Source organism: Hetaerina americana, unplaced genomic scaffold (assembly GCF_022747635.1).
Source record: "Hetaerina americana unplaced genomic scaffold, ioHetAmer1.1.p SCAF_9, whole genome shotgun sequence".
Lineage (NCBI taxonomy): Eukaryota > Metazoa > Arthropoda > Insecta > Odonata > Calopterygidae > Hetaerina > Hetaerina americana.
In genome coordinates, this window is record NW_027287538.1 from 19225848 (window position 1) to 19238083 (window position 12236).

Consider the following 12236-nt stretch of genomic DNA (forward strand, 5'->3'; position numbering starts at 1 on the left):
GATTAACCAGGCTTACGGGGAGTCAGCCATGTCCAGAAACATGATCTTTCGGTGGCACAAGATGTTCGTGGAGGGCAGAGAAGAGGTCGACGACGAACCACGGCCTGGACGCCCATCAACGACACTCACCGACGAAAATGTGCGAAAAGTTCGCGATGTACTGAACTCTGATCGTCGTCTTAGTGTTTGGATGATAGCAGAGCAGTGTAATGTGCCAAAAACAATAGTGCACGAGATTATTAGGGATAAAAAACATCTGGCGGCTGCATCACGACAATGCGCCGTCTCACACCGCGCTTGTCGTGTCGGACTTCTTGGCCAAGCACGGCGTGGCAACGCTGCCGCACCCGCCCTACAGCCCGGACTTCTTTCTGTTCCCGAAGATAAAGAGGAGTTTGAAAGGAACGCGATACGGGACTTTGGACGCCGTCAAAGAGGCCGTGACGACGTGTCTTCGAGAGGTTCCCGATGATGCCTTCGCGGGAGCGTTCCAGGAATGGGAACGCCGCTGGAACAAGTGTATCGACTCACAAGGGTCCTATTTTGAGGAATATTAGCTTAAGATATGTAAAAGTGTAATAAATTTTTTTTCCCGAGCTCAGTACACTTATTTTCCGGACGAACCCTGTATAATCCTCTTTTGAATTTTAAAGATTGTGACCACATTGGGAGAGGATATCCAGAAGTGAATACCAAAAGTAAAACGAGAATAAAATTCACCATAGTAAATGGATAGGACCTCTAAATTTACAGAATATCTAATATTTCTTATGAAGAAGCATAGGCAACTTAACTTTCCACATAATTTGAAAATGTGTTCCTCGCATGATATGTTTCTATGCAGGATCTCTTTCGACGAGAGAGAAATAAATTTTTTGTGATGTTTTATGCATGTTAAAGCCTTTAAGGCATTACTATCTCTCTTCGGTTACTTCAGGAAAATGTGAATGTAAATAATGTTACAAACACATTGAAAACGGAAGCTCCTTAAGATGAAATAAATGCATTTTCACAGTGCCTTCATGCATCCTCTCTATAAACAATCTATTTCATTGGATTTACATTTAACTAAAATACAAAAAAATTGCACTCAAAACTGTACTCACTAAAACTGACACAATCCACAAACAGATGGCTGACATGTCCAGTTTATGGTGCTTGGTCGAGGGGGTTTGCTTGTAGAAAACAGGTAGACTCAAGCTATGCATGAATCGAGAGAACATGATAGGGATATATGGTTCCCAGTCAATATAGCCAATATTGCTGCTAGCAAGCCTGGCCATAATCCACATTATATCCTGAAAGTCAATAGCACATATCTATCAGTCACCCTGCAAGAAATGAAATCAAATTAAATTATCAAAACAGATCATGAAGGCATGGCAATATTATCTCCTTGAACAATGATAACCCTTGGGATCATCACATAAAACACTGGATACTTAATAACACTATCTGCTATATTATGATGGCTACATTGTACAGTCACAGGGTTCACATAGCACTAGTGTGAGAAGCATTTTCAATATTTAAAATGGTATCATTTTAGCCTAGATTTACGTCGACTCATTAAAATCCAATTGTTAGCTGATGTGATATTAATTGGAGATTTTTAATAAATCAAACCTTATAAATAAAAAAGATTGTTCATTAGTGAATGTGAGCTTGTAACCAAAATAACATCGTCTGTCAATTATTGAGGATTTTAACGATCGGTTTCTCAACTCAACTAGCAGTCATAAAGCTGAGTTGTGTCCTTAACCAGAGGTAAAAGTTAACCTTCAGTTTAACGACACATTATAAAACATGGTCTTACGGTACAAGAACAGCTTGTCCTTTGTTTTCTCCACTTGTGCATTTTACTACCTAATGAAATCCAACAACTAAGAGAGTCAAGCGGTGATCATGTAATTGATGTGAAAAATGCACATGCACGGGGGCAGCCATTCAAATAAGGTTTAATGCTTTGTAACAATGAATTCAAGAAGCAATGCCCATAAGCCAGCAGGTTTTCCCACTGGAAAAAAGAGACAACCCCACCATACAGAAGCATTCTCAACAGTTATGCAATTGTGGCATCACCATTGAAAATAATGTGTACATCTAGATGGAGATTATGCCGTTAAGTAACCAAAATTTTAACATTCTAGGGTTAAGTAGTGAGTCAGAAAAAATTAGGAGATCTTAATTTTTGCTTCTAAAACCTAGGCTCCTACATTCTAGTTTTTCAGATAAGAATTTTAGGTAATCTGCGAGTTGAAGTAAAATTTTGGACAGTCCTGAATAGCTATCTTAGATTATTCATCACATATACCTTCTGCCTCCAGGCTGTATTTGCCTAACATTATATCCTTCCCCAGCTCTCTGCCTCCACACTATCCAGAAAATACTTCTTTCCTCCTCCAGCTAATCCAGCATTCTACCTCCTACCACAGCCTTGGACATTCACTACCTCATACCCACTTAGCTGTTCCACTAATCTTTTGTCTTCGACTTCCTTTTAATGTATGTAAAACTACACCATTTTTCTTCCTCTCAGCCCAATTTATTTCCTACATTCTTTTCAATTCCCAAACCCTATTATCCTCTAGTATACTAAATCTCCTTTCCTTCTAAGATCAGGTTTTGGATCCCTAAAGCAATATGTATACCCTACATTACCGTCTTTACTGATTATTACTACACACCTTCACTTGGCTTTCCTGTAATCAATTCCATTATATTTACAAAGGTCTCTTTCTGCCAACAAAGTTCTTCTCTTAGAATATCTACTGCTTAAAGAGATTTTCCTCCAAATAACTGTCCAAATACGTGAACTATTGCAAGGAATTCACAGAGTGAAGGAAAGGATCAAGTTCAAGTTTTAACCAAGGGCTGCACAGGGATGGCCATTCCCTCCATATCATAAATTCCCAGTCAGAGTATCTATAATGTTTCATGCAAAATTCACCATTGGTGAATGGTGAATTTCCTCCTTCCCTTTTAACTTATCATGCTTGTAAATTCAAAGAAACTGCAGGAGATGCTATGACAGTAAACAAACAGAGTCATCTATTATTATGCACTCTAAAAATACTTCTGCAAATCAGCATATTTTAGCATTTTATAACATGACTGTACCCCAACCGTTTTTAACACCAACAGAGTTAAAAATTTAATTTCTTGACGGACATCTTAAAATTCCCATACAACTTTTAAAATTAGCAACATTAATCAAGAAAAAGTAGCGCTCATCTAGTTACATTAAATAATAATTTCCTTCATTCATAAGACATCCTTGAGGGTACTGACTCTTCTACGAGGGTTGTCCTCCATTATGACTCATCATATTTTGAAAGGTGAAATGGAAAATGTCACCAAAAAATCACAACATAAATATTGAATGGAAGTACGTTTTCTCTTCTGTGAACACCTCAATGTGATGACCAATTATAATAAAATATAAATAATTCACACTCCCTCCAAATCATACACAGACACTCCTCTGTTAATGCACAAAATAGCAAGCAGCAATTAAAAAATTTTCAAATTTAAAAAGCTTGATTTTCATTTTAAAAAGACACACATGTAATTGGAAAAAAATACAAAGTGGTCACTCATTTCCTAGATTCTCATTCCAGACTTTATCCCAATTTTCCCAATGAACATGCAGTCCTTTTCCTAGTTCATTTTTCTCTTAAGTGTTTGGGAATCTGTTCAGGTATTTCTGTGGAGCCTCACTTATCAAATTGCATGCCACTGATATCACTCTAGTTTCGGTTCTTTTGACAGAGCCTTTACGAGGAATATTATATGGTGTCAAGTGAAACATGCTGTTCAGCAAGGGTCTATATTTCTGTCCTTTGTTATTCTGCTCATAATGCTACCTTAATAAATAGACACACAAAGAGCTTAAAGATGTACATAATACAAGCCAGTGACTGCTTCTCAGATAATACAAAATTATTAAATTATGAAAAAAACAATACCTTCTTAACCTTAAAAGTGCTTATAAAATTGAGGAATCTGCCAGGCTACTAATATTTAATGTTGACTATAAGCTACCTGAAACTGACATGTATCAGCTGTTTGCCAAAAAAACTTTCTAAGGGTCTATTCCTAATCAGGAGACTTTTAAAACTGTGTTCTTGAGGAATATCTTAGGCTTACCTACTTTGTCTTTTTTCAAAGTCACCTAAGCAATGGCCAATTGCTTTGGAGGCATGCCAGTGATGATAAATCTCTGCTTATGTTACAGAGAAAGAGGAGGATCATAACCAACTCTACTGTAATCCCCTCTTCATCAGGTCAAGAGTGATGACACTATTTTACTTTTTCATTTGTATCTGTTTTATTCATGTTGGAGAAAATTTTAATAAATGCACCTTATGAAGCATTCAACACAGTCATGATAAAAGGTCAAAAAATAGTTTACATAGGACTCAGTGTATATTACCCAAAAACCTACAATTCAGAAAATCTGGTTCTAAAATTTTACAACAAATTTTCACACTAGCTAGTTGCAAGAAGTTCAAAAATTTAACTGGGGATTGGTTGAGGTCAAAACCATTATATTCTCTACATGAATCTTTTGAACTGAATTTTTCAGGGGAAAGCATATGTATGGAGTTGGTTCTTTCCCAGTGTTGACAGTATGTTCTTAATAAATTGGCCTTTGTATACATGTCCTTGGGATGAGTTGGCAATATTTAATGTATAAATTTATTTTCTTTTTTTGATGAAATCAATAGCGTTATGAACTGCTCTTTCATGAATAAAGATTGATATTACCTGACAACTGAAGTGAACATTGATTTTATCAGAAATTCCTGATTCACATCATATCTGATTAAAAAGCCAAAATCCCAAATTCCTTATTAAAAAATGTGCTCGTTTCCCCGAAGGCTTGATGAAATAGAGTGACTTCCACATTTTTTCAAAGTGAGTGGCCACCCAAATAAAATCACCAACGAATTTGAACCCGACTCTCTCAACTGTCATTTAATCATTATTCCATCAAGAAATTTTTCTACTAAGATAATAAGGGGGTTGACATTAAAAAATATTAATTTCTACCTTCTGTCCAGGATGTGGGAGGACAATGCATTAAACTGTGCTTAATATGATCCAATCATTAAGCCAAACTGACCAATTGTTTTTAAGAGTGAAACTAAACAAAAACAATAGAAATAAACGATTTCCATGTACGACTATTTAAAACTAAGAATACACACATATCATAAGCAAAAATAAGTAACAGAAAAGAATGACTTACACCCTCCCAAGAAGTTCCATTATGGCAGACTTCCCATAGTGTCATTATTTCCTCAAACCAAAGTTTGTATCCCATATGTGCTTGGCTTGGCGGAAGAGTAACAGGAAGGAACCACTCCAGATATGCCATCGTATGACAAAGGTGTGAATCGTAAGGGCATAGTAGAGGTCTCCACTCATCTAACATTTCTTGGGTGGCTTGTGGAGGGAAATACCTGAAATTAGAAAGAAAATACACGTATATCAAGATGTAAAACAGAGATTAGCATAAGTGGTATGACACAGTTTTTATGCAGGGATATAATAATTTAACACTCACAGTTTTGTTGCATGAATCATCGCATCCAGCGTACTATCGAGAGTGCTGTTGGAAAATACAAAATATATAAGCTATATACTTGAGCTAAATACGTAAAAAAAATGAGAAAACTGGAACATAACTTACGTAAAATATCGGATGATTCCCAAAGTAGTGTCATGAGTATTTAATATTCGCTTGCAAACACCGTACAAAGGCCTCCATTCAAGAACCAAGTCATCAGGTGACAGTAAATGCCGTTTCCTGGAATTGCAGAATTAAGTCCAAAAAATGAAACCAATTACCTTATGGTCTAATGAGAGATTATAGATGTACCGAAAACAATATAATCCCAAGGCATATGTTTCCACTTACTTCAACAAAATTATTAACACTTGTGCAAACTTATTCAGGATCCAGGGCTCCAAATCAGGTATTGTCACAAGTTCATACATTAATTTTATCAGGATAATATGGTCCTCTTTTGAAAATTTCATGCCATACAGTTTGATATACCTAGAAGTTAAAGAAAATCGTTGTCAGCATACGGAAAGTTTAGTAAAAACATCTTAATGTATAGTCGTTGAAGGCTTGAATTAAAACCATACGAAATCTATTTCCGAGGGTCGGAATATAAAGAGCAAACAGATTTGAAAATGTAAGGTCTCAATAGAATTATTAATTTAACATCCGTTATCTTACTTAGCTAGTTGAGTGCACCAAATTCCACAGCCAGGTTGAATTTCACGCAGCATTACACATCTACCTAAATTAGCCTTAATTTCTGCAAACATACAGTTTGATTCTTCATCAAGTTTATCAGCATAAGGGAGCAATTTATTATAAATAATTTCTTTCTGAGGCTTAAAGCCAAGAATTTTGATGCTATTTGAGTCCGCATTGTCATCTAATTCTTCCATGACCACTATGTTTCACTGAAAATCCTATTCACATAACGTGCGTCACAAAATCTTTGAAGTCTTAAAAACTATAAAAACTACACTGTACATTACAACTTGCTAAATTTAAGTCCCATGTTGCGCATGAGACCATCATGGAGGAAATTACTGACAAAGCAGCATCTGAAAGTTTGTTTGACGTTCAATATGGAATAATATACTTTTTGTGTGAGCGAGAAACTCCAAAAAATATTTATTTCAGAAAAAAAGTGTCCGAACATAATAAAATGGCTATTAATTCATCCATATGATCAGGAGGAGAGAAGTGCAAACGTCATACTCGATGACTCATAGTTTTTTAAATCTAAGTTTACTATTAATTAGGAAAATTCATGGCTCAAGAGGTCATAGCTACCAACACTAAAGTCGTTACCTATTGTATTTCGAAATGAGCAGACACATGTTTTTTCCTTGACTCGCGTCTGCTTTATCTTATACACATCCCTAATGAGCCCGCCATTTCCCTCACGTTTAAAAGCCTGATAAGAAGGGACTCCCTATAAATATGAAAAATAAAAACAAAGTCTCCACCACAAATCATCAGGTGGTGGTACGCAGGCACACCAAAAATCTTTTTCTCATTTTAAGAGGAAAAAAATTACCAATCATGCTCCTGAAGTGCATAGTTTCTTTTGTTATTCTTCTTACATTAACATCGCTCATATCCGGCGGACCAGCAACGATAAAGCCTTCAAGATCGGAGAAATCATTTCCCTTAAGATGTAAGTGACAATTTTATTAAATTATACAGAATGCAGTATTATGACTGATAGCCTTATTCTGGGTTGGATAAATTAAAACATGACATTCTCCATGTTTGCACATGGAAGCTAATACTTACTGGAATAATGAACAGGGAACCTAATCATAAATAATATCATAATATAAATCTAAGGATGAATTAAATAATATGATTCCGGTTTTCAATCTGGGTAGTATCAATTAGTCTGGATTAAGGGATATGGTAGTACACTAACAAGACATATTATAGAAATGGAGGAAGCATAAAAATAAAGTTGCTGGAGAAAATTACAGTTTGCTCCTCATCCACTTCATTGCATAATAAGTATGTGGTTAGTAGTGATATGATAATCTGGCTTGTGGGAATAGCAGTTATCAAAATATTCAACTTATGATAAGTCTATATAATAATTTCAGCCTGGCAGATATTTCATAAATATATGTACTCTGTCCTTGGGGGTAAAGAACCACTCCCCAAGAGTTCGCCAACTCAGTAGCAGGCTTTTGTTTTCAGGCAATTTTCTAATTTTTAATTACCCCTAATAAGACAGTTTTTGCAAGGCTCTATCATCGCTCTTAATCCCTGATGTTAATTTTGGTACAAGAATTGATATTAAATTTTAAAGCTTAGATTATAATGTGTGGCAGTAGATAATACATACTCTTTTTGGTAGCATTTCCAATATCAGTGACACATTTTTCAACCAAAATTATGACCGTGGTTCGCATTATTTTGGTGATTATTTAATGCAAGTTGCAAGATTGAGTATTTGTAACATGTCAATTTCCATGAATTGATTAGACCTTAAGCTAACCCAGTACTACGGTCATAAGTTTTATGGCCTTTTCAATGATGCAGAGCATATTTTTGGGTCAGGCAGGCTTTCAGTGAGAATATGGGCCTGACCTTGATGTTTGCATGGAGTTAAGAAGTGAGGAAATATTTTGTGACCACTAAAGTTTGGCACAATTTTTATTTACAAACATTATTTTTAATCTAATTTAGAACGTTTTTCTAATAAAACAGCAAATATTGATAAAAGATGAAGACTTTCTTACAGACAATCAATTGATTATTTTAAATTATATGAAATGTTAATTGAGAGTATCATTGGATCGACTTTTTTCCTGGTTGGCTTAATTTTCACTAACAGAAAATCAACTATTTCATTTGACAAGATATAACATTTCAATAGAGGGGCCATTGATTAAATAAATAACATATCAAAACAATGATGGAGATACTCAAGTTTCATATTAGTCACAATGCTAAAAACTGGCTCGCCCTGCAAAGAAAGCAATGAGGTGCTGTTTTGTTTGCAGGGAAAACTGCAAGTAACATTGGTTTAAATGATAAATACCAACCAGAATATACTACCCATTATTTTCCAGTTGCTCTCTAGATCCAAATAAACTTCTCTAGGAACTGAATGGACAGAAAGAAGGGTGTGGAGTCCTTGACCAGCAATACATTCACGACGAAAGCAACAAATTTTTATGGGAGAGACAGCTAGACATTAAGGAGTGTATGAAAATGCAGATTTATTCCCACTTCACTTGGCTTTGAGTCAAATGTACTACTATTCGGACAACAAATAAATTTTTGACTTGCTGCAAATTGATTATGTATAACTTTAGCCTGGTTTTTAAATTTCACCTTCGGTCCACTTTGGCAGTTTCAAGTTACACCATGGAGCATCTAAGTCTTAGCATGAAGGGAACATTATGTGCCAATCCTTTCAATATATTTCCTCCTTAAAATCTGAAACAACAAAACTTTTCCATAAATTAGGCATTGGAGAGGTAATGAACCTGGTCCAGGCCACCCTACTGGATGACTGAACCACAAGCTGTTTGTGTGGAATGAGTTGTACAGTAATTGGGTATTCTCTCACCTTTCTTTTACCCCATTTTAAGCTATTGGTGACCTAGATCAGTTTTTCAGCCATTCTTATTTCCATGTCAAATGGTACTCTTCACGTAAGGGAAATTACACATTTCCTGAAAGACTAAACGGAAGTTTTTAAATAAAAAATATAACATGCTTGTCATTGCTGCAAGAGACCAATATGTACTATGTATGATTTAGAAAAATGATATCATTGAAACTGGTGTATGAGAATTAATTCTATATAATGAAATGTTTCTGCTCATGATATTTTCTTGCTACAGTTGGCATCCCATTTGGCTTGGACCTAGCAGTCTCTCAGTGTGGGATTAGGCTTCTTCGATGTCCATCAAACTGTGCCATTGATCCCGTGCTTATACATGGCTATTGCTGTGAGTGCCCTGGAGTTTATGGTGAGCTAGCCTATGTAGAAGGCATGTATAATTTAAGAATAAATAGTACTGAAATACATGGAAGTACATTCCTTACGAATTCCTTTTAACAGGATATCTGCCGGTGCACTGTCCATTGGATATCATATGTCCATTCCACCCTGAACCATTGTGTTCTGACTTCAACTATCTTCTGGATTGTTGCTGTTAAATCCAAAATGATCAATGCATTCTGCTAATGCAATATACATCTTTAAATGATGATGTTGGATTCTGGTGTCACTAATGAAGGAGACTTTGAAGATTGTAGTCAATGTAAATAAATACATGTATATTAATAATTCTTTTTATAAATTATGAAAATAAAGTAAATTTTTAAAACTGAACTTATTACATGAAGACAAAAACACAAAGTTGATGGTTTTAAAGGGAATACATTTTGAATACCAACATGCATTCTATTTTTTCATCGACAAACCCCAATATACTTCATCAGCTGAGCCATAATTGCTACCAATGAAATTTGGATATATGGGTAATAAAATTAAGTAATGCATCAACAAATACCATGTTTTCCCGTTGATAAGGCACAAGAACTTTGTAGCTATCATGAATTTGCATCGATACTGCGTGCCCAGGCTGTATATATATGCGCGTAAAAATTACAGTTCAATATTATTACAGTTTGTGTAAAAATACATCAAAATTGGATTGTTTTCAATTTTCATTACATAACGCACATCACTTTTTCAATCATCTGGACATTTTTATATAGATAACATGTGCTTTATCAATGGGAAAATACGGTTATGTTGCATTTCATTGGGAACGACAAGATGATTCTTCCTTATGAAGCTAGGCGAATAGCAACTTAGCTGTTCTTCCAGGCATTATACCCAGATGTGGTGAAAAATATCATATTTCAAAGGCTAGATGGGTGAAGTGATAAACCTAGGGTGGCTCATTGCTGGTGATTAGATCTGCAGAATAAAACTCAAAGCATGTCGCCTAATTACCATGATTTCAGCGCTAGTTGCGTTTTAAGGAATACTTTCCTTAAAAATCCAAAATTATATTTAAATTTCCAGTCACAAGTGGAAAAATACTGGTATTATATTAAGGTCAATAAGCTACTTTTAAGACAAAATACTACAACTCTAGGGCAAATTTTCAATATTAAAACATCATTCTTATTATACAACATTTACAGAAAATCATGATTTCTGTTAAATAAATAATTAGGAGTCAATTATAATTTTTTTTTGCAATTTTCCTGAAAAAACAAGTATGTACACTAATTACCATGCCTGGATGTCATTAAACTTATGTAAGATGTGTTATCCAGGGTTAGAACACTTAAAAGGAGACAATTTCACATAAAATTAGTTTTATTTTAAGCTACAAAATTAGGTAGTCTAGTGCTTGTCCTTCATGCGACTCCTACCATAAATAAATACATGGGTTTGTGTCCTAAGTCTTATCTCACGCACATGCTTGACATTGATTCTAGTTCAAATTGAAAATTAGAAAGATCAATTAGTCCATTCTTCTTTACCTAATTAACCCTAAGAAATGGGGAAATAAGTCGAGGATAGGAGGCAAGTTTGAAGGGCACATGTATAGTCACAGTTGGGTTTAGGCCAGCCCAAGTTTAGAGTAGTACTCATCAACAGGAATGCATTTTGAAGGGACAAAAGCAGACTTAGCAAGCTTGGCTGACCAGGTGGAGAGGTACCCCATACTCCCCGTTTCCCTGCATTCTTTCCTACCCAGATGACTCTTCGTTCCCCCAAGAACTACTTCCCCTATCAGCAGAAATGGATGAGACTCACCTGTACATGAGGCTAATGAGTATTGGCCAGCTTATCTAGAACAGACTTATCCATAGGACAAATCTAGGCAATTCCCTTAGGGGAAGGTATAATAAAATTAAAAATATATGGGATGAGTGGGTCGCAGTAGTCCAGGGGGTAGAGCATTGGACTACTGACTGGAGGATCCTGGATAAGTCTCTGGGCACCTGTAGCTCCACCTAAGCTATGGGATTTTTCGGGTACCAGGTCTCCCTGGGAAACCATAACCGGCACAGGGAAAGGAATTAACCCCCCTACCCTGATATGTGAATTTCACACGCCATCCAGCTTAGTACTGGGTGAATTCTACAATCACCTACCAAACTGACGTTAAGGTTAAGTACTGTGCTTATGGTTTTTTTTAACATGGGATGAATACTAAAACCTATAAATAAAAGGGCTCATATGCCTCGCCAATTATGCCATACTTTAACCGTATGGAACTGGCTTAACTCACGATGCGAAGCAAAGAAGCTGCCCAGGCATGTTCAATTACACCTAACTTCAGGATAATTTCATTTCAGCACACCACTATTTATACATTTTCTCTTCTGCCGTCCCACATATCAAATGTACAACTACATCTTAAACATTTTCCTAACTATCGACCATTGATTCTGTACAAAGACATGCTTTGTCATGACTGTAACATACATGTTACTTGTAAGCTATTGTTACAAAACTTTCAGTATGAAAACCATCCACAATCATACTTGAGAAAAAATTAATAAAAAGGGAGTAATTTTGTCATATTGCTTCAAAGAAGACATTTTGACCTTGTCTTTCTCATTTAAGAACTATGTTAAGGGTACATGCACATATACATAGGTAAAAAAATAAACACTGATGCAA

General features: G+C 35.6%; 1 protein-coding gene across 1 annotated transcript in view; it reads right to left on the bottom strand.

Moving 5' to 3' along the window:
• Positions 1–6585, bottom strand: part of LOC139699112 (proteasome activator complex subunit 4-like) — a 49073-nt gene extending 42488 nt beyond the window's left edge. Inside the window, exons 1-6 of the mRNA XM_071598139.1 lie at positions 6254–6585; positions 5927–6067; positions 5699–5815; positions 5573–5617; positions 5255–5468; positions 1107–1298 (exon numbers count right to left, since the gene is read on the bottom strand). Coding sequence (XP_071454240.1) covers positions 1107–1298; positions 5255–5468; positions 5573–5617; positions 5699–5815; positions 5927–6067; positions 6254–6471 — 927 coding nt within the window. The 5' untranslated portion in view covers positions 6472–6585. The remainder of the gene's footprint in view (positions 1–1106; positions 1299–5254; positions 5469–5572; positions 5618–5698; positions 5816–5926; positions 6068–6253) is intronic.
• Positions 6586–12236: the final 5651 nt, after the last annotated feature.